Genomic DNA, 22,037 nt, shown 5'->3' on the forward strand with positions numbered 1-22,037 from the left:
CGAGGGAGGGCTGTGAGGGTGTGTGGGGACAGCCAGGGCCTGGGGCTCTTCACTTACAGGCCCAGAGGCCTCCAGCTTCACCTGCTGTGGGGTGGTGGTGATGGCCTGGGGTTCTCTGTCCCGGAGGATTTGTATCCAGTCTCTGGGCTCTTTTAGGCCCCATAGCCTTGTCCTGAGGGTGTAGAAAGAGCCATCCCCAGAGGCCACCAGATGCAGACCCCATGATCCATATGACGTAGCCCCAGAGTAGAGCCCCTCGATGGTGCTGTATCCAAAGAAGCAAACACATCCCGGCATCTACAGGTCAGATGAGTAACCAGTGCCACTGTGGGGGTGGGGGTGTGGAGGGCCCTTCGGGATGCGACCCGAACCAGTCCCTCCCTAAGATTCCCCGCCAGTCAGGGACCCTGCCAGGCATGTTTCTGCCTCTGCTCTTCTGTTCACATCCATGCTTTGCCTGTGGTGCTTTCCCTTTCCACTTCTGAGCCCTGCCTTCCTTCAAAGTCCCCTTCAGGTCTGACCATTCCCATACACTTCCCCCGTCCGACCTCCCAGCACCGCAGAGGCTGCCCTGGACTCCTGTAGTGTGTGTCAGGGACGCTGTTTACATATAGGTATCTGTTCAGTGCTTGGAGTCAGCTGTTTATACCTTGGCCTCCGCCCTCAGCTCATGTGTCGTCTGGCACTGTGCCTTGGACATAGTAGGTGTTTCGTATTTGTGAATGTGAGGTGTCCCTCTGCTCTCTGCTTGTAGCTCGAAGGAACCCTGCTTAGAATCCTGCCCCACTAGATCTTTGGGGTGGGTCTTGGAGCTACCCTGTCCAGCTCCTGCTCCCATAGGTGGACAAGACTGGGGTCCTGACAATGAAGGGACTTTCCCAGAATTCCTTTGTCAATTCAAGCAGTCTGTGTTCCTGCTGACTTATATGTTAAAATAAGTATATTTTAAATATATATAGTGAGTCAACTTCCTATATTTAAAACCCACAAACCAAAAGGATGGGTGAACATGAACATCTAGAAACCAATTACATTTCTTTGTAATGTAATCAAAGTCCACCTCTCTGTTTCATTTGCTCCTTTGTTCTCCTCACTCTTTTCCTGCCCCTGTCCCCAGCCCCGTGAAGAGACGTGTGTAGGCTTCACATGGTAGCTGTTAGGAGGGGTGGAGATTTCTAGACAGCAGGAGGTGCATAGCTGGAATCCACCCACTGGATAATTAGACCCTTGGAAAACTGAAGTGTAAGGTCTTGTCTTGCATGAGAGACCCTGCCTGTGCCTAGCTTCTACAAGACTGATGGCAAGTATCAGGAATTTATTGGACAGAATGCAACATTTATAACCTCACAAAGAACTCACATAGAATATACAAGAAAAAAAAAACAAATTAGAAGGGAAGTAAGAAAAATTAATACAGTTTTGTTTTGTTTTGTATAAGTTTATTTTTTTTAGTAACCCAACATGGGCTTGGACTCAGGACCCCAAGATCAAGAGTCACGTGCTCTTCCAACTGAGCCAGCCAGGCGCCCCATTGCAGTTTTTTGGGGTTTTTTTTTTTTTAACTTCTCTTAAAGAAGCAGACCTACAAACCGATCTCAGTGCACCAGCCGATTGTAGAGGATCTGGTCCCTGTGGAACACTGGGCCAGGCACCGGCAGTGGGCAGCAGGGCAGGGCAGCTCTGCTTGTTACAGACTTGGCCATGTCACTTTGCTAAGTGACTTGTTCTTTGAATCATCTTGCCTTGGTTCTGTCGGCCCTTCTCAAACAAAAGGCAAAAGCCCACTATCTGTCTCTTTTCTTTCCAGGACACTATTGAAGACAAACTTGATACCAAGCACTACCCTTATATCTCCACCCGCTCCTCTGCCTCCTTTAGTACCACCGCGGTCAGGTGAGTGAGAATCCTGAGCCAGCCAGGGGAGAAGTGGGACCATCTCTGGTTGGTTGTCAGCCACACGGTAGTCCTGTTATGAAGCGGCAGTATCCACAGGAACCGTCCCACTGCTTTTCATCACAGCCAGAGTGCAGGCCCAGTCCGTGGTGCGGCCTGCGAGGCCCTTCACACTCTGGCTTCCCACTCCACTCTGACTCATTCCTTACTCCTCCCTTTGTTCTCTCCACTTCTGCCACCCTACCTTCCGTCTCTGCACATGACAGGCTTACTTCTGCCTCAGGACCTTTGCACTTGCTTTCCCCTCTGCCTGCAATTATCTGTCCCCAGTGTATGGGGACAGTATATGGCTTGCCCCTAATCTCCACCTTCCCTGACTACCTTTTTTCAACATTACACTACACCAGTGTTCCTAGGTGCACTATTCATAATAGCGCAAAAGTGGAAATGACCCAAATTTCCATCAACTGATAAATGGGTAAACAAAACATGGTGTATTCATACAATGGATATTATCCAGCCAAAGAAAGGAATGAAGCACTGACGCATGCCACAACACGGGTGAAGCTTGGAAACATTATACTAAGTGTAAGAAGCCAGTCACAGAAGTCCACACCTTGTATGATTTCATTTGTGTTAAATGTCCAGAGTGGGCGGATCTGTAGAGACAGAAAGTAGGTGAGCAATTGCTGGGGATGGGGAGCGGGGGGGGTGCGGGCGTTGAGGTGGGGGAATGGGGAGTGACTGCTAATGGGTATGGACTTTCTGGGGTGATAAAAATGGTCTAAAATTGGTGATGGTCCACAGTTCTGTGACTATACTAAAGACCACTGAATTGTACACACTAAATGAGGGAATTGAATGACATGTGAGTTATCTCTCAATAAAGCTGTTACAGAAAATAGAGGGGAAAAAAATGATAGCCTCCTCCAACCCTCTTCTCCCTCTTCCCTTTTTGTTCACGCCGTGGATTATACCAGCACATCGTATAGTATTTGTGTTTCTCTTGCTTTACTGCCAGTCTCCCCCGACTAGAATGTCAGCCTCACGAGGGTGGGGATTTGTGTCTGTTTTAGCCTCAGTTGCTAAAACAGAGCCCGGCACATAGTAGGTGCTCAGTGTATTCTGCTTTCGCTTTTGATTAATCAATTGAAGGGAATGAATGTGCTGTCTGCATAGAGCTGCGTTTCTCAGAATCATTCCTGATGCAAACGTAGATGACAAGTGTGGATGCCTTGGGTTTGTTGGGTTTCTGCCACGTACCTGGTGACGCTCAGATATCTCAGCTTGGAGATGTGAGTAGACGCAATCCATCCTTCTGTCCCTGGGTTCTCCAACACTGTGTGTTCTCTTGGTCGCTCATGGTATCTTCTGGGGTCTGTTTTCAAAAGCGTTTCCTCTTTTTCTCCTCCCTGCCATGCATCGGGAAGCCTTCCCTGCTGTGCTCTGCGATGACGTCTGAAGGCATTTTGCCTCCAGAGTCTTCTTGGCCTCCCTCGTCTATGTGGCCCAGGCTGTTCCCTGACCACAGCAGCATCTGTTACCTTTCCTGAGGTGGCAGCCTCCAAGCCAGGTGCAGCTCTGTTTTTCTCTGACTGCGAGAACCTGGGGTGACTCCTGAGAACAGTCAAGGCTGAATGAACATTAGAACTTGGGACAGGAGCATCGCTAGCTCCAAAGAGGGTGTGCTGGGCCCTGGAGTAGCACGCAGCTCGCGGGATGAACGCTCTACAGCCTTATCCCCCTGCTCGCACTTTGCCTGCCTGTCTTCTCTCTGGCCTCCCAGCCTGCTGCCCTCACTTTTAGACCTTCTCTTGGGCCAAGGCTGGAGGCCCACGTGGCCCCTGTGTCATTGCATATCCCCTCTGATGCCAGTGGAGGCCAAATGTTGATTGCCAACATTGGAGTAAAATTCAAAATCCCCAGTAGTGCCGCGGCCAGGCAGTGTGACAATGGCAGACTATCAAAGGATGCTCTCCGTGTTGACCCACATGTGCCCCCGGCACCTTCAGGATTGGAAAGTGACTTTACTGCTTTCATTAGTCAGGGAGAAGGGTGGAGATTTCACTAGAGACTCGCTCTCCTTGTTTTGCTTTTTGTTTTGTTTCCCCCATTTTCTTAACCTGGGAGCAACCCATTTCTCATTGTTTCTGAGGACAAGGTGAAGACTTACTAAGAGAAGCCCAGGGACGGGGGGCCCCTCTGGGAACCATCCCACCACTGAAATGCCTGTCTTTCAGGGGCAGCTCAGTGTCACGTCTCCTGGGAAGACTTCTCCAGTGATGCCCGGATGATGCTAGAAGGCCCTCCCCTGAGTGTGTCCCAGTAGCACTGAGCTCCTCTGTAGCACGATTCTGACCTGCTTCCTTCTCCCCACCCACCCCAGTTAAACCAAGAGCTCTTGGTGGGCACGGCTGACTCTCCCTCGGGTCGGCACCTTGGTGCTGGAGGAGACCGTGGCCCAGTGAGGTGCTCAGTGCGTGAATCAGCGTGCCAGCCTGAAGACGGGCCTTGACTCCGTCGTCACCACTCACTGCCAGCAGAGTGTTCCAGACAAGCCTAGAAACCCATACGCTCGAGGGCAGAAGCCTGACGGCCACCGTGAGGGGAGAAGCTGTGGAATGTAACACATCAAACTTTAAAGCTAACTTGAGCCTGCCTGTTTCCAAGAGAGTGACAAGCTCACAGCGTGAGCGGCCAGAACCCTTGATAATGNNCACAGCGGTTCAGCTCAACCAACACTTACTACTACTCTGTTTTGGTCACTGGTGTACAGAATGAATGTGTAAATAAGTCACCGAGGTATGAAGTGCTAAATACTTAAGTGCAGATAAACATAATTAATCTCTCTCTCTCTCTTTTCCTCTCTCTCCCTTCTCCCCTTCCTCTCCCTTCTCCCTCTCTCCCCTGACCCCAGCGCCCGCTATGGGCACTGGCATAAGAATAAGGCCCCAGGGGAGTACCGCAGTGGTCCCCGCCTCATTATTTTCATCCTTGGGGGCGTGAGCCTGAACGAGATGCGTTGTGCTTACGAGGTGACCCAAGCCAATGGAAAGTGGGAAGTGCTAATAGGTGAGTGGGGGCATGTGTTCTAGAGGGAAGGGGCTGCTTCGTCGCACTTTGACCCATTCCGTGCTTTGGTGTTTCATTCTGTCTTCGATTCTCCATTGCCCTTGCAAAACTTAGTCTCTAGACAAGTTTGTGGACAGCAGCAGCTAAGGGGCAAAAGGTTCTTTCCTCGTGTCTGCGCTGTGTCTCGTGATGAGAGGCAGCTGCAAGCGGTGGGAAGCACCTGATCACAGACTCCACCACACCCACACTCCCATCCCTGCTCGGCCACTGCCAAGTGGGTCACCTTGAGCAAGCGCCCCACGTCTCCATGCTGCGATTTTGTTACCCAACCAAACCGGGTTTAAGAACACCCACTTAACAGCCTCGTTACTGGGCCTGAGGTGGGACTTGTCAGATTCCTGGCATTGGGCCTCCTATCCAGAAGATGCTCAGTGGATGGAAGGTATATTATCGCCCCCTCCTTTATCTGTCAGTTGGAGATAGACAGCATGCGAGCAGATATTGCCCGAAACTTACTGGCCTGACTGCTGGACTCTGCTAAGGGGCCTACGACTTCTAGGCCGGCCATACCCTTTCTGACATTTCCTTTCCAGAAGAAAGGAAGCTGCTCTTTAGAACTGACTTAAGGCAGTGGAAGACTTTATTCCTTTTTCATGCCTGCAGGAGTTTCCACAGTTTCTAGGGCTGGATGGGGAAGAGTGAGCTGAGAAAAATCGTGCTTTCCCCAGATGCCTTCCTTTTGCCCCATCTTGCCCTTACTGAAATGGATTGCACCTGCCCGGGCTGCCTCTTGACATTGACAGAAGGCTGTCGGCACAACTGCCCTGGCCTTGCCCCAATCTCTAGAAGCTGTGTCAGTTTTACACCTCCGCTTTGGGGTGACCAAGTCACAGTGCCCCCTAAGCTCTCAGAGTGAACAGGTTCTGCATACCAGTCCGCATGGCCATTCCTGGGTGTGTCAAGATGGACCCGGCACTCTCAACCCCCTTTCTAGAGACCACCATTGAGTGGGGAGATTGGACATCCTCTCCTTCCCCTCCCCATTCCCTGGAACTTCCCTAGCTGGTTGCCGTTTCTCCCTGTGTTGTTTTCTCCTTTTTGTTACGTGGACCCCATGACAAAGCTCTCTCGGTCCCCTGCTCGTGTGTGTGTTGCATGCATATGCTGAATAATTCTCAGCTCAAACACGGCTTCCCTGGACAGAAGCTGTCACAGCCAGGCTTTGGTGTAGATCTCCCACTTCGACTTTGGTCCTGACTTGCGGTTCCCTGGTGGGGGGTGGAACCCTGGGGAGATAAAGTTACCCCTGCAGATCTGCGGAGAGGCCTTGCGCAGACAGCTGACGTCCGCGGCGTGGCCTCACCTGCTCCGTGCATGCCGGCTGTCCTTGAGGCCCGTGTGCGTTTGCGGTGCTCGCGTCTTGCTTTCTTGCACCTCATCGGCTGCATAAAACGTAGGCCTGAGTTGGCATGCTCCTATAACGTACCGTTGTTCAAGCAGTCAGCTGGACTCTGTTCTCCCACAGGTTCTACTCACATTCTCACTCCCACCAAATTTCTCATGGACCTGAGACACCCCGACTTCAGGGAGTCCTCTAGGGTATCTTTTGAGGATCAGGCTCCAACAATGGAGTGAGAGCCAAAGAAACAAAGTAAAAGCAGCTTATTACAGAAAAGAAACTCTTCCACTCTGAAGGGTTTTCTTTGATTATTCCGTCACTCTTTTTCTTTATTTTTTCCCTTTTTAGTTTATTTATTTGATTTTCTTTCAACAAGAAAATGCTTGCAGTTCTTAACACCAATTGAAAATGTGTCCGGTGCTGCCTTCACAGACCCTGCCGCGAGAGCCTCTGGGCCCTGGCCTGCCAGCTCACTCGTGCCCTGGGTCACCTGCTGCTCAGTCAGGCAGTGCAGCCCCCTGGGTTTTATTCCGGAAGTGATCATAAGTGCTGTGACCAGTCCTTCAGAGGAGCTGGAAGCTGAGGGATGCCGGAGGCGTGGCACGCAAGCCTACCGGCCCGGGGGAACCTGTGGGCACCAGGCAGGGAACACATAGCGTCCTGCTTGTGTTGGGGTGTGGGGACTTGGGGCCAGCAGGCGTTCAGGGGACCATCATGTCTAAGAAGGCAGAAGTCCAGTGGAGATATCCACAGGCATCTATCGTGGGGGAGGCTCGTTGGAGCGCGTCAGAATGGACTCCACAGCAGTGGTAGTTAGACACAGAAATTCCTTGTTCCCAGGACAGGCACTTGGCTCGAGGAACAGTTTCTAAGCAGTGATGGGGTCACGAGCCACCGTGTACTTGGTGAACTCCAGCCACCAGAGGAAAGCTCGGGTCTCATGTTCGTCTAGGGAAAATGGCCCTTCGTAGTCACTTATCTTTCCATAACTGCTTTTATTTTCATTCTCCTGTGGATTTTTTTCCAGAGTTGAGTCATCATACCCCTGTCTCCCACTGAAGTCTCTCAGTGAGATCTGAGAACCTTTGGGTTAAATCTGTTCTTAACACCTTGTGCTGCTTGAAAGAGTGTCTTCTCTCCCCCACCACACTTGTACCTTTTCCTGTTAGCCAGGAACCCGTGTCTGTCTGCTGGATCATCCAGATTTGACTCTTGTCCTCATTCCTTCCTCTCTCTTTCCATCCCTCACATGTGCTGGGCATCTCTTCTGATGTGTTACATGACAGATGGTTACTGAAGAACCCCCCTATAACATTAGTTATTCTGTAGCTTCTTATGCAGTCTGTGACGAGGCCACACTCTGTGTACCTGACTTCATGTACCCCCCTGACGGTGTCCACCCCCACCCCCACCCCCTGCCTGGGCTGAGAGGTGGCCCGGTGAGTCATGGAGCACGGATCACCTGTGAGCAGTGGCGAGGCCTGGACTCTAGCCCCAGCTCTGCCATGAGCACCTGTGTGACTGCAGGAGGTCCCCCCCCCACACGCACAAAGTGTGCAGAATGCAGAGAGGCTGGATCGCAGGGCCCCAGGCTCCTGGAGCTCTGACCCTCTAATTCGGTCATTCAGATCGGCTGCCTCAAAGCTTGCGGGCCTACCCTCATGCATTTGCAATCTCTGATGAACCTCAGGGGACTGGGCCATCAGAGCCATAACCAGGGAGCACCAGAAGCGTGCTTGTTTGTATAAAGAGAACATGCTTAGGCCAAAAAAGGACTCGCTCTAAAGGTCGGAACAGGCAGCTGTGCACTTTGTCTCCTCTTTCCTCCCTGTGGCTGAGAGATGGCTCCCCCGGGCAGTAGTGAGGGCAGAAGCCGCACGTGGGACGAGCCTGCACGCTGCACGGTCGGCTGGCTGTGGCCCTGGGCTGCCTCCCGTCCTGACCAGCTGCCTTCCCCTAGAAAGTGCAGCCAGTGGGTGGTGAATAAAAGCAATTGTTAAAAAATAGTCATTGTTTTAAAAAAAATAGTCATTGTTTAGAAGTACCTTGGTTGGTCGGTAATCAGACATCTGGTTCTGTGCACAGATGGCAGGTAGGTGAGCAGCTTTGCCTGCAGCATGTGTTTTAAGACTTACAGAAGGACAGATGTGCAGTCCAGGCTGCAGCAGTGGCAGACCACTTGCAAGGTCTGAAAGACTGAAAGCCAGACCCCAGGGGCTCCAGCTAGGATTCGCTCTGGGAGTCCCTGCTTCAGAAAACGCCTGTCCCTCGCAGGCTGGTTTCCTTTCTTTTTATGTTCAGTCAGCACAGAGGGTCTCAGCTGCCATCTGATCAGAGAACACAAATAGACTTGAGTTGTGTACTCTTGGCTTCTGAAATGCTTTTTGGGGACAGTGTTGTGTTTTAGAGAGTTCCATTGGGAAAACGCGAGACGTGGAGCCCTAATCCCGGGGAGGTCAGAAGGCAGATGAAAATATGACTTGCTCCCTTCTGTTGTGATTATCCGAGGACAGTGCGGGACAGAAGAGGGCCGGGGTTGTCTCCTGTCAAAGTCAGTGTCTGCAGTGACTTAGCTTCTAAGACATGAGTTTTCCCGCTCAGCAGTGAATGAGTGTCCCCGGTGGGCCCCACATGTGGGTACCAGCACCCACTCTGTCCTCTGGCACCTCTCTCTCCCAGGTGCCAGTTGAAGGGAGAGGGTGTGGGTAGCCGAAGTTCACAGATGCCACCAAGCCTCACCTTAATCCCATAAATCAGTCGTCCCTCCATATTGTCCAAAAGTGAAGTCTTTGTGTTAGATCTTCACCCCAAGCTCTGGGGGCATTGTGTTAAAAGTACCAACCCTGAGGGCATGTCCAAGGGGCCGTCCGAAGCCAGTGGAGGTGCACCGAAAAGCTGCCACACAGCACTTGCACTTGGAAGAAAGTTTTTGTTTTTTTATATTGAATGTTTTGCTTTATTCCCAGTTGGGGTCAGACAAGGGTCATTTTTCAGTGGGACTCAGATTCGAATATGAATTCAGAGCCAACCCATTGCCCAGCTGCTATTTAAGCATTCACTTGCCTATCCTCTCCTGGGGCCAGGAGCCCAGGGTGCCCAGAATTGAGACCAGTGGCATGGCTTCCGGGCCTGGCTGTGCCACCAAAGGGCTGCAGACGAGCCCCCTGCCGCTCTGGGCTTCCTTCTCCCATCTTTAGGACGTGGGGTGGGCCGGAGCATGTTTCCCAAACCTGGTAGGTCATCAAACTCTCCTGGGCTGCTCTTAAATGCACACATTCCCTCGTGCCTCCCTGGATCTTCTGAGGTGGTAGGTCTGCTTCGGCCAAACCCAGGAATGCTTAGACTGGCCGATCTGTAAGAACACTCTGATTTTCAGATTCTCTCAGTGTGGAAAGACTTTGTCCTGGCCGAGCTCACTGTGTCTGGCCCATGCTCTGACTGTCTTTGGGATGACTGTGCTTGGAGACCACCGTTTGTACTTCTTAGCCTTGCAGTTATGGAGCATAAGAGGGACCCTCAGAGCAGTGGAACCCGCTCGGGGTTCTGCAGCACCTACCTGGTCAGCTCCCCGTGGGTCCAAAACACAGGTCTGCAGTATGTGTATTACAGGCTCACCCAGCTCCGTGTGCAGTGTGTGGTGGTGAAAAGCTTGACCGAGGGAGTAAAACAAGACAGGTGATTGGGTGACAAGAATTAGCTCCCAGGTGATTCAGATTAACACCAGCTGGTCTGGGTCCTTAAAGACACCCAGTGAGTTTGGGCCCAGGAATCCCGAGGCCTAGTGCAGAGATACTTGGTCCTGGACATTTTCTTCTTTCAGTCAGACTGGGAACACCAGATGGTCAGCCATCAGATGGTAGAAAGTTCTAGAGCATGGATTCCTTAACCTTTTCTGGCCTCCCTCAGATACTGAATTTGCACGTAAGCAAGGGTAGGGAGCATTTTGGGATAGGCATCTGACCAGAGGCTCCCTTTTGATTTTTCCAGCAAATCGAGTCTTCTATCTTGTTTCCTGGAACTCAGCTGGCTGGCATGGCAGGGTACTAGGAAAGGTTCTCTAGCATGTGCACTGTTGTTGCCTTTACCTGGAAAGCCCCCAAGTTAATCTCTGCACAAAATACCCGGAGGATTTCTAGATGTAGACGCACAGACTGCATGGAGTTGAGATTCGGAAGGCCCTCACTCTGGCAGTGGTTCACTGTTAAGAATTTGGCAATGTTTATTCCTGCTTTCTCACTTGGGGAGTAGCCTTTGACCTTCTTTAGGACTCACAGGAAGAGTACCTTTGGGGGAGGGCGGTGCTGTGAAAACACCCAGGGACATCCTGCTGAAAGCCCAGTGACATTTGCTGAAGGAGCCTCAGGTCTGCAGAGCAGTGGGTCAGCTTTCGAGCACAGGGGCTGGTGCAGGCTGTTAAGTAGCCAGGGACCGGTTTCTTCCCCCGGGGCAGTGACAGGGTGGCCAGGGCTTGAACTATAGAGAAGGGGATGTTGGAAGAAGCCCCTCAAGCTAGAGGTCTGGACGGAGCAGGAAGGTTCAAGGTCTGCAGTCCCAGCAGTCGCGGGTCCACTGAGCGCATAGTGGTCGAAGGCACAGGGACCCTGGTATTTGGAATCACCCCCAACAAGCCAGCCAAAGCTTTCTTCTGCCTACCCTCAGGGTGGAAGTCTGGCACTCTGCAGTTTCTGTCCCCACTCCCACAAGGCCCACGGCCTCGCCCGCACCTCCAGGGAGGCACATTTTCAAGTACGGCTCTCTTTTGTTCAGTTCTCCTCTCCCACCGGGACCTCTTTCTTTGAAGCCCGCTGCTGCATGTGTGCCGGCCTCATGTTCACACACCGGTCACCTCTGTTCTGTTCCAGTAAAGTCCATGTCCAAGCCACATGGTCCATGCATCTTTTTTTACTGCACTTCTTAGCTCTCTCTCTCCTTATGAAAAAGGACTTCATTTATTTATTTTATTTTTTTATTTTTGCAGTAGAAGTATATCTAATTCCATTAGCTTAAGTTTTTTGCAAGCATTTCTAATCTCTTACAATGTGCGGTCTCTGCAAGGTAAGGCCTCAGGTACCCTGGCCCTTCCCCTTTCACGCCTGAGGTCCCACCCACAAGGGCAGTACCAGCCCACTGGCTACCAGAGGTCAGTGGCTTCCCGCAGGGTGCTCTGCCCATCACTCCCTCCCTAGCAGGCACCACCCTTTCCATACACAGCCCCCTGCCAGCCCCCGCCTCCTTCCCAGCCTTTCCCCTGCCATATGGTTTTGAATTCCTCTCCCTGGCTTCACCTCGAGTGCAAGAGAGAATCAGAAACGCAGGCGCCCCATCCCCTGGCAGATGCCGCTGAGCCCAGATGGAGAGGCGGGTTCCTCCCTTGGTATAGCCTGGGACCCTGCCTAAGCCAGAGGATGTGTTTAGTTTATCCACAGTCCCCAAATGTCTCCCAGGCCTATTGTGATGTGGCCTCAACACCCCACCCCTGACCCCCTCCCTGCTTCCTCTAGACCAGGGTGTGGGTGGGGGAACGGATGCAGAGCTGGGGAACGGAAGAGCAGGAAAGGAGACGTGGTGGAAACTGGAGCCAGCAAGCTCACTGTCTTTTCTGCCCCCCAGGATCCACGCACATTCTCACCCCACAGAAACTGCTGGACACGCTGAAGAAACTGAATAAAACAGATGAAGAAATAAGCAGTTAAAAACATAAGCCACCCCTCCAAAAAACGAGCCCTCTTCCCACAGTGCTCCACAGCCCCTACCGCTGCCCGCCTCGGTTACTTTGCTGACCCTGTCCCTCCACCGCCTCCCCCAGCTCTGCACGCCCTGGCCGGCACTGTCGCCGCTGCGTTCTCGTGTTTAATGATGCCCTCTTCTTGTGTGAAACAAAAGAAAATAATGCATTGTGTTTTTTAAAAAGAGTATCTTCTATATGTGTCCTAAAAGGAGAAGTTCCCGTGTAAGGGAACTGGAGAAGTTGTAGAACTGTCTAGAATGAATGGACACCTTCTCCCCATTATTATGATTCCATGACCTTGTATATAACCCAGTGCGATATGCGCAAATTGCTTGAGTATGGGAAGGTAGACGTTTTGGGTGTTTTACAAAATCTGTTTTGGGTTGTTCCTGTTCTTTTTGGGAATCACAGAGATGTCTGTTCCTGGAATATTGCAAACTGAGGATTAATCTGTTGGCTTCACTCCAGTTCTTACCCCTCGGCCTGCTCGCAACCAGATAAGCTTGGCACTGAAGATCAGGTGACATCTTGTGAGGTTTGAGCGGGAAGCAACCTCTTAACCTTCCCCGGTGGTTTATCCTCCCTGTGCTGGGGCTGTGGGAGGGGCTGGAGGTGTTCACGTGAAGTCAAGCCGGGTGCTGGCCTGCTTGCGTGCAGCCTGTCACCGCTCCCCACCCCCCGCCTGTGTCCACAGTGCTGCGATCTTGTGGCCTAAGTCCTGGTGTCCAGCGAGTGCGGAGCAAGCTCCCACCAGGACCTCCGTCTCCTGGGGAAGCAGTTAGGCTGGGCTTTTTGGCTAGACCCTTTCCTTCCCTGGGCACCACCCCCAACAGAGCTCCTCTTTCTCAGTGGGGTCAGCACGGGCCGAGCTATAGGGTTAGGAACAAACTAGAATGGAATGGGTTTCGCAGGCTCCTGGGCAGAGGGCCCTTTCCTGTAGAGAAGGGTCTGCGCCCCTACGACTTCGGACCGCCAGAAAAAACGCCCATTGGGTTTATGCAGACCCTCTTCCCACTCAGATTATCCTCAGTTTAAGATACTTCATAATACTTTATTTTGTGTTGTGTGGGGTCATATGTCGTCGTGCTTGTAAGAGAAATTGATCCTTTTATTCTCTGTATGAAACTTAGCTCTAAAGCAAAAATGAAAGAAGCAAATGCAGAAAGGATGTGTCGTCATCCTCAAGACTCAGCAGCTCTCCGTTCTCTGATGGTGAGCACACCACGTGTTCTGCTGCTGTTGTCGCAAAATATGACAGTGGAAGTCACAAAAATGCCCCCTGCCCAGCCCCCCGCCACCCCTGAAGCCCTGCAGACCGTGTGCATATTACTGTCTCGTGACGTCCTTGCAGACGTGGTGCGTGCTAGCTCCACGCGGCCGCCCGCTTTCCTTTCGGACCGCGTGCCTCGCCCTCCCCGTTAGACGCTTCGTGATGTTCTCTTCTCAAAGCTTTGGAATCTCCCCGGCGCACTCAGATTAGTTTTCAGGCCTCTTCTCTCGTGTCCCTTCGCCCTCCGAAGCTACCCCGGTTCCTTAGGACAGAGCTGTAGGTGCTTGCGCTGGTTTGTTTCCTGCTGTCACTGCTTGTTTCGTCCCCTCCCCTTGACCAGACGGGGCTCGCGCTTCAGGGCCTTGTGCGTCGAACATGTTGGGTTTCCTTTCTCTGTTATTTATATAAAAATAATTTATCAAAAGGATATTTTAAAAAAGCTAGTCTGTCTTGAAACTTGTTTACCTTGAAATTCTCAGAATCTCAGTGTTGGAAAGTATTGAAGCACAAACATGTATCATCTCTGTACCGTTCTGTACTGAAGCACTCGAGTCTAATAAAATCAATCAGCACCCATTCACGGTGTCCTCGGTGACTCCTGGTCTGGCCTTACTCCGGAGAGCCGGAGGACGAAGGCTTCTGAGGTGGTCCGTTGCAGATGAGACTGCCACCCCGGCTGTGGCCCAGAATCTTCTAGACCCCAGTCAGCATCGTCCACGCTAAGATCTGTAATGGTCTCACATCTGAGGACAGTTCACGAAGCTTGTCTTGGGCCCCGGGCAGCAACAGGGCACTGGTTGTGGTCACGGGAGCGCTTCCTGGTCTTATTTCTCCTTCTCGGGAATGTCTCTCTAGCTCAGACACTGCAGGCCTCTGTCTGCAGACACTCTCTACTTGGTGGCAGCATGTTTGGGGCATGCGATGAGGGCACTTTATCCATCTCATGCTCTCTCCTCCCTTCCTGCTGCCCTTTGGCCTTAGGAGCTCTCCAGATCGAAATCCGGTGCACGTCCTGTTGCTCCGGAAGCCTGTTCAGAACCCGCGCAGACGGAGATGGGTTTGGCCCAGCTTGGGGAGTGGACCCTTAGGTTAGGGTTGGGGTCGCACCGGAAACCTGCTGGAATAGGAGGCACCTGGGAGTGGGGTTCTTTGTAGGAACTTCTGATCTACTCTTTGGTCCTCAGTCACTGTCTCATTCAAATCCTGATCTCCTTCAAGGCATGAAGACACCTAACAACTTGAGGCCAGTTGGCGGAAGCTACTCCTCCTCGACCCACTATCCGCTGGTGAGACTTGCCTGATAGGGAGGTAATGGTGACGGTGACGGTGGCCGTTCATTGAGGCCCTGCCCCACGTCAGACCCCTCGTGTACTGCATCTGCGGGGTGGCTCCCTTCCCAGTTTCACAGATGAGGAGGCCGAGGCCAAGAGCAAGGCAGTAGCCCGCAAAGCCCACTCCAGCTGGGGGACATCAGACATTCACCGTCTTATAGCAATAGTCGCTGCCCCCATAACCAGGCCCCTGGAATGAAATCCAAGATCAGTATGTTTAAATTCTAAATCACTCCAAACTGAGTTTACGTTAAAGCAGAGTGAATGCCATTTACTCCTTCCTTCCAGGCCCACGCTAGTGGCTTGCTAGTCTCTCCCTGATTGTCTCTGACATGCTTTGACCCAGGATACCTCTCTCCATTCCACCCCCCTCACCACCAGCCAACAGCAGAGACCCGACCCTTTTCATGCTTCTGGCAGTTCTCTGGTGTTACACAGCACAGATGGAGCCTGGGAGCCGCCCCTCCAAAAAGTCTCCCGTGGTGTTAGATATTCTTGGAGGAACGGGGGATTCTGAAACCAAAGTAGACGGGGCTGAATCAGTAACTGAGCAATGCTAGACCAAGAGAGGTCTGTGAGCTGTAGCTGGTCACTCTGCCTTTCCAGGGGGCCAGGGCCAGGCTGAAGGGTGTCACCCAGATCCTGCTCGGGGGCCTGTCCCCCTGCCATGGTGTGATACCAGGCATTCATCCCTAGGAGACAGACTGGCAGAGTGGCTAGGAGCACAGACCTCAGCCTCATGCAGGCCTGGGTCCAATCCACTGTCGGTCTCATTCCACGTGGCCCTGGTGAGGGACTCCGTCCCCTCCTGTGAGGAATGCCTATGGAGGAGTGCTGCCGAGTTGGCCCGTGGTGAGTACGGTAAGCGCTCGCTCCGCGCTGATGGTGCTGCCGCTGGACCCCAGCTGAGTCTGCGGAAGTCCTTTGGGAACAAGCTATATGTCCCTCAGCTAGAGAACGGGTAAACTGTGGCTAACTCTGTGGCAGTTAAAGATGCGTGACCTACACCTGTCAATGTGAATAAATCTCAGAAAGTTAATATTGAGTGAAAAGAGCAAGTTACAGAAGAATACACACAGAATGATGCATTTATGTAAGGCGGTAAAGCCTCATAAAAAGCGCCACATACTGCTTATGGATTCACGTGTTGCAAATGTGCAAATGCGTGTACGAGAATGATAAATACACCAAAGTCAGGGCAGTGGCCACCCATGAGGCAAAGGGTGGTCATTGTGTTACCTTATATCCCCAGTCACAAGACGAACCCGTGGCTTAAAAGTGCTTCATTGAATAAAATAGATAATAATTCCAATTGTACTTAATATGTGTTGAGCAATTATGTGTCAGGCATGAGTGTTTATATCTATCTTGCTGAATCTCCTCAATTCTAGGAGTTAGGTATCCTTATTGACCCTATGACGGATGGGGAAACAAAGACACAAAGACAGAGTAATTTGGCCAAGACCCCCAGGTGGCACATGGCAGAGCCTAGGTTTAAACATGGCGATCTGACTCCAGAGCCCAATTTCTCTACTATCAGAAAAACATGACCGGGGCGCCTGGGTGGCGCAGTCGTTAAGCGTCTGCCTTCGGCTCAGGGCGTGATCCCGGCGTTCTGGGATCGAGTCCCACATCAGGCTCCTCCGCTGGGAGCCTGCTTCTTCCTCTCCCACTCCCCTGCTTGTGTTCCCTCTCTCGCTGGCTGTCTCTCTGTCACATAAATAAATAAAATCTTTAAAAAAAAAAAAGAAAAGGAAAACATGACCGGTATAAAAAGACGACAGGATTCTGATGTGAATACAGAACATGAGTCTGTATGGGTTGGAACTGATAATAACTCTTTAAGAATTAGTTTAGGGGTGCCTGGATGGCTCAGTCGGTTGAGCGTCTGACTCTTGATTTCAGCTCAGGTCATGATCTCAGGGTTGTGGGATCGAGCCCCACATTGGGTTCTGCGCTCAGCAGGGAGTCTGCTTGAGATTCTCTCCCTGGCCCACCGCCCCTCCCCCACCCTGCATGGGCGAGCTTGCTCGCTTTCTCTCTCTCTCAAATAAATGAATAAGTCTTTTTTTAAAAAAATGATTCATTTACACAGCAACCAAAAAAAGAGTGGAAATAAGACACAACAATAAAAATCAGATTTTCCAGGACAGCAAGCTACACCTCCCTGGTTCCCCGTGCATTACCTGTCATGAAGGAACACTGTCAGAGAGTAAGTACGTGGGCACGGTGACCTCGTCCATAAGCCAAGCACTTTCCTCACACCAATCACAAAAGAGTATATCCTAGAATGAAACCAAGTAATTCCACCGCTAAAGGTAGGGAAGAAATCCAAAGTACGGAGACAGCAATCAGAGTTCTACTCCTTAGAGTAAAAAGTAGCATCTGAGGTAATGTTGCCAAGAAGCTTGTCAAAACCAGCCACTGCTGACCTCCAGCATCCTTTGAGCAAATGACAACTTGCCTGGTGGAAACGGTCACTGAGAGAGTGAAAAATGATTTGGAGGACCCTTTGTCAACACACATGCTTCCCTTTTCAATTGGATCAAACAGTGACGAGCAGAGTTTGAGTCCTCTCTTGGCAGGAGGGCTCCCTCTGCAGAGGGGAAGGGCTCAGAGAAGGCTTGTTCTCTTCATTAAAATCCCATGCTCAGAGGACACCCAAAGCACAGGCAACAAAAGGAAAACTAGATCATTTAAACCACATCCAAATTTTAAATTTCTGTATATCAAAGGACACAATCAACAGAGTGAAGAGGCAGCCCAGAGAATAGGTGAAAAAAATTTACAAGTCATATATCTGATAAGGAGTTAATATCCAGATATAATATAAAGATATATAATATAAAGAACTCCTGCAACTCACCAACAAAAAACCTGAATCAAAAATGAGCAAAGGACCTGAATAGATATTTCTCCAAAGGAAATATACAAATGGCCAATAAGCACATGGAGGGAAATGTAAATCAAAACCACGAGATATGGACTCATACTCGTCAGGTTGGCTACTACCAAAAAACAAAAACGAGAAAACAACAAGTTTTGGCCAGGATGTGGAGAAATTGGAACCCTCCTGCACTGCTAGTGGCAACGCAAAATGGTACAGGTGCTGTGGAAAACAGGATGGAGGTTCCTCAAAAAATTAAGAATAGAATCACCATATCCTGATTCTGCACCCAATTCCAGTGTGTGGGCATTTTCCCCATATCAAGCAATTCTCCAACACCAGCTGGGTGTCCTACAATTCAGCTCCAGTCTGACACCCTCTACCCAGAGATCAGATCCCACAGGTTAAGAGCTCAGTCCCGTAACGTAGTGAAGAGAAGGGCCATATGCACCCCAATGTTCATACCAGCAATGTCCACAATAGCTAAATCGTGGAAGGAGCCGAGATGCCCTTCAACAGATGACTGGATTAAGAAGTTGTGGTCCATATATACAATGGAATATTACTCAGCTATCAGAAAGAACGAATTCTCAACATTTGCTGCAAAATGGACGGCACTGGAGGAGATAATGCTAAGTGAAACATAAGAACATAAGAACAGTAGGGGAAGAAAGGGATAAAGAAAGGGGGGTAATCAGAAGCAGGAATGAAGCATGAGAGACTATGGACTATGAGAAACAAACTGAGGGCCTCAGAGGGGAGGGGGGTGGGGGAATGGGATAGACCGGTGATGGGTAGTAAGGAGGGCACGTATTGCATGGTGCACTGGGTGTTATACGCAACTAATGAATCATCGAGCCTTACATCGGAAACCGGGGATGTATGGTATGGTGACTAACATAATATAATAAAAAAATCATTAAAAAAAAAAAAGAGCTCAGTCCCGTAAGACTGCCCTGCCCCCCACGTCAGCCACCAATCACAGGTCCAGGGTGTTACCTGTGTTTCTGACCCACTGGCTGTAAATCAGAGGTTCCCACAACCCCCTCCTTGGGTTCAATTAATTTACTGGATCTGCTCAGAACTCAGGAAACCAGTTTACTCACTGGATTACTGGTTTATTACAAAGGATATTAAAGGATATAAATCAACAGCCAGATGAAGAGATACATAGGGAGAGGTCCCAAACAAAGGAGCTTCTGTCCCCAAGGAGTTTGGGGCCCAGCACAGGGACACATGGATGGCTTGTGGTTTGTCAACCTGGAAGCTCTTTAAACCTAGTCTTTTTGTTGGTGTTGTTTGTTTTGTTTTGTTTTGTTTTTATGGAGCCTTTATAATGTAGGCACGGTTGATTAAATCATTGGCCATTGGTGATTGAGTCAGCCTCCAGCCCCTCTCCCCATCCCTAGCAGTCAGGAGGTGGGACTGAAAGTTCCAACCCTCCAATCACAAGGTTGGTTCCTCTGGAAACCAGCCCCCATCCTTATGTGCTTTCCAAAAGTCGCCTCATTAACATAAACTCAGATGTGGTTGAAAGAAGTTTGTTATAATATTGAGACACCTTTATCACACTTATCACTTAGGAAATTACAAGGGTTTTAGGAGCTCTGTGCCAGAAACAGAGAAGTCCAAAGATGTATCTCTTCTTATAAATCACGACTAGGTCACACATAGGACCTAGTTGTCACACTTCTGTGCATATACCCAAAAGAGTTGAAAGCAGGGTCTCTAGGAGATCTTTGTAAGCCATGTTCATAGCAGCATTATTCATAGCCAAATGATGGAAGTAACCGAAGTGTCTGTTGACGGATGGGTAAATAAAATGTGCCGTATACACACAATGGACTATTACTCAGCCCCAAAGAGGTGGACACCTGCTACAACATGAATGAACCTTAAGGACATTATGCTACGTGAAATAAGCCCATCACACAATGACAAATACTGTATGATTCCACTTATACGAGGCCCCTGGAGTAGTCCAATTCATAGAGACAAAGTAGAATGGTGATCACCAAGGATTCAGGAGAAGGGAGTAGGTCCTTGGTGTTTAATGGGTAGAGTTTCAGTTTCACAAGGCGAGAAGAGTTCTGGAGATGGATGATGGTGGTTGTGCAACGATGTGAACATACTAATGCTACCATACGCTTAAAATGGTTCAGATGGGGGACGCCTGGGTGGCTCAGTTAAGTGTCTGCCTTCTGCTCAAGTCATGATCCGAGGGTCCTGGGATCTAGTCCTGCATCGGGCTCCTTGCTCAGCAGGGAGCCTGCTTCTCCCTCTCCCTCTGCCTATAGCTCCCCCTGCTTGTGTTCTCTCTTCCTCTCTCTCTGACAAATAAAATCTTTTTAAAAAATGGTTAAGATGGTAAATTTTATATGCTATTTTACCACAATTTAAAATAAAGATATCCACTATGGATTGAATGTTTGTGTCCCCCCCAAAAAACTCATATGCTGAAAACCTAATGCTCAAGGTAATGGTGTGAGGTCCGGCCTTTGGAGGGTGATTGGGCCTTTGGAGGCTCTGCCCTCATGAATGGGATTATTGCTCTTCATAAAAGAGACCCCACAGAGCTCCCAGCCCTTTCTAATTTGGGAGGACACAACAGTAAGTCTGCAACAGGAAGAGGGCCCTTGCCTGACTCTGCTGGCCCCAACCTCAGACTTCCAGCCTCCAGAACTGTGAGAAAGAAATTTCTGTTGTTATAAGCCACACAATCTACCATTTTGTTACAGCAGCCCAAACGGGCTAAGACAAACTCCCATGCTCAGAAGTGGTTTTCTGGTTGGTTGATGCTTTCCTTGTGAGCCAAGGGCCCCTGGGGCCAGTGTTGAAAGAGCCCTGTTTCCGAGAGCGGTGAGGACAGCCCCGCTCCATGAATGCCCGGCTTCTCGCCTGTGCCCCCAGTTGGCAGTGCCTCCCGATCTTCATACAGAGCTGGAAGGAACAGACCTTGTGACCGCAGTCGAGTTCTAGCCCTGGGTGTTGGAGGTTCTTCAGCATGCCGGAGGAGGCACTGAGACGACATTTCCACACACAAGTGTGAGGGACACAAGACTGAAAACCTCCCTTCACAACGCTGAGTAAGCCACTTCTCTGGTAGCAAGGAGCTTGTTCAAATGGTTTATCTTCAGGATCTGAGTGGCCTGTCACTCCAGAGCCAAGGTATCATGCTTTTGTTAAACCATATTTTAAAACTACACCAAGTCCTGGAATGAAACTTGAAGAAACTCTTCCCAGAGCTGAAAGCAGAGAGTAGAACAAGATTGGGGTCAATTGTGAAAGTGGCCACCATGCTCTGCGTGTCCTCGCCTTTCCTCTGGGCTGCCTGTGACCTGCTTTGACCACTGAAATGTGGCAGGAATGGGCTTGTACTCACCAAGCCTAGACCTCAGCAGGTCTCACCACTCCTGTTCTTATACCCTTATGACTCTCCAACTGCCATATTAAATGCAAACTGGGCCAGTCTGCTTGGTGACAGGAGGCAGTCCCTCCATTGCCCCCACCAACATCTAGCCACACCGGGCGCACAAGTGACCAGCTGGTTGAGAGGCACAGGATGGGCCCAGCCTAGATCAGACAGACCTGGCCTATCCAGAAGAATCCCAGGGAACCAGGAGCTCAACCAATGGTTCTTGGCTTAAGCCAGTCCTCTTCATTGCTCTCTACCAAGATCTCCATTGGTTTTGACAACGCCCTTACACGTGAAGTTTTTGAAGCTCTGATCCAAACAGTGAGCTCCCTCCAGTAGAACAGTGGAGCTCTTTGTCCGTACAGCCTGGCTTTCCCCGGAGCAGAACCCATAAACCACTGCCCCCAAGCTGGGAGCCAGACCCACTTTTCCCGGAGTGACAGCGCTCCTTAAGTGAGCACTACGGGGTGGCAGCCCCTGGTCTTTTGAGCTTGCCCCCACTGGTGTGGAATGCCCCCGCCCCCAAGCTAACTGAGGTGGGGCCCAAGGTCCAAGTATTCGCAGCCTGCTGCCTCCCACCGAATTTCTATCTTGCCGGTGGGCCTGTTTCGTGGGAAGTCCTCTCTGCTGTACCTGATTGGAACAGAGATTCTGCAACATAGGACTGGACGTACGAGGAAGCCCAGCAGCCTGCCCTCCCAGGATGGAGCTGTGGCCCCAGACTTGGAGCTGGAGGGTAAGGGAGCCCCCTTCTTCTTGGCCCACACCTGCTCAGAACAGTGCACCCCAGCTTAAATGTCTGTAACACAGAACTGAGGATGGAGAGTAGATATGTTTTCTTCTGACACCAATTGCATGGCACTTTTCTATGTTATCTCTCTGAGTCTCCAACACCAACTGGGTGTCCAGTGGTTCATTTTGAACACTACTTAGTGCAGACCCCACAGGTCAAGGGCTCAGTCCCATAAAACTGCCCCCACTTCATCTACCAGCTACCAGTGGAATATCTAGGCTACCCATACTTCTGCCCAGCTGGCTACAA

The 22,037-nt window shown here is 50.7% G+C and overlaps 1 protein-coding gene across 3 annotated transcripts in view; it reads left to right on the forward strand.

Annotated features, from left to right (window-relative positions):
• The window catches only part of STXBP1 (syntaxin binding protein 1), a 64,984-nt gene extending 51,046 nt beyond the window's left edge, over nt 1-13,938 (forward strand). The window contains exons 16-18 of one of the 3 annotated variants that reach the window (XR_005835251.1): nt 1,808-1,893; nt 4,134-4,695; nt 11,975-13,938. Coding sequence is in view for 2 of the 3 variants with exons in the window: in XM_040631928.1 (XP_040487862.1) it covers nt 1,808-1,893; nt 4,811-4,965; nt 11,975-12,057 (324 nt within the window). In the remaining variant the exon portion in view is untranslated. Of the gene's footprint in view, nt 1-1,807; nt 1,894-4,133; nt 4,696-4,810; nt 4,966-11,974 lie in introns of all 3 variants that reach the window. The other 2 variants (XM_040631928.1, XM_008698734.2) reach the window with 2 other exon arrangements.
• The last annotated feature ends 8,099 nt before the right edge of the window (nt 13,939-22,037 follow it).

Source organism: Ursus maritimus, unplaced genomic scaffold, assembly GCF_017311325.1.
Source record: "Ursus maritimus isolate PB19 unplaced genomic scaffold, ASM1731132v1 scaffold_17, whole genome shotgun sequence".
Lineage (NCBI taxonomy): Eukaryota > Metazoa > Chordata > Mammalia > Carnivora > Ursidae > Ursus > Ursus maritimus.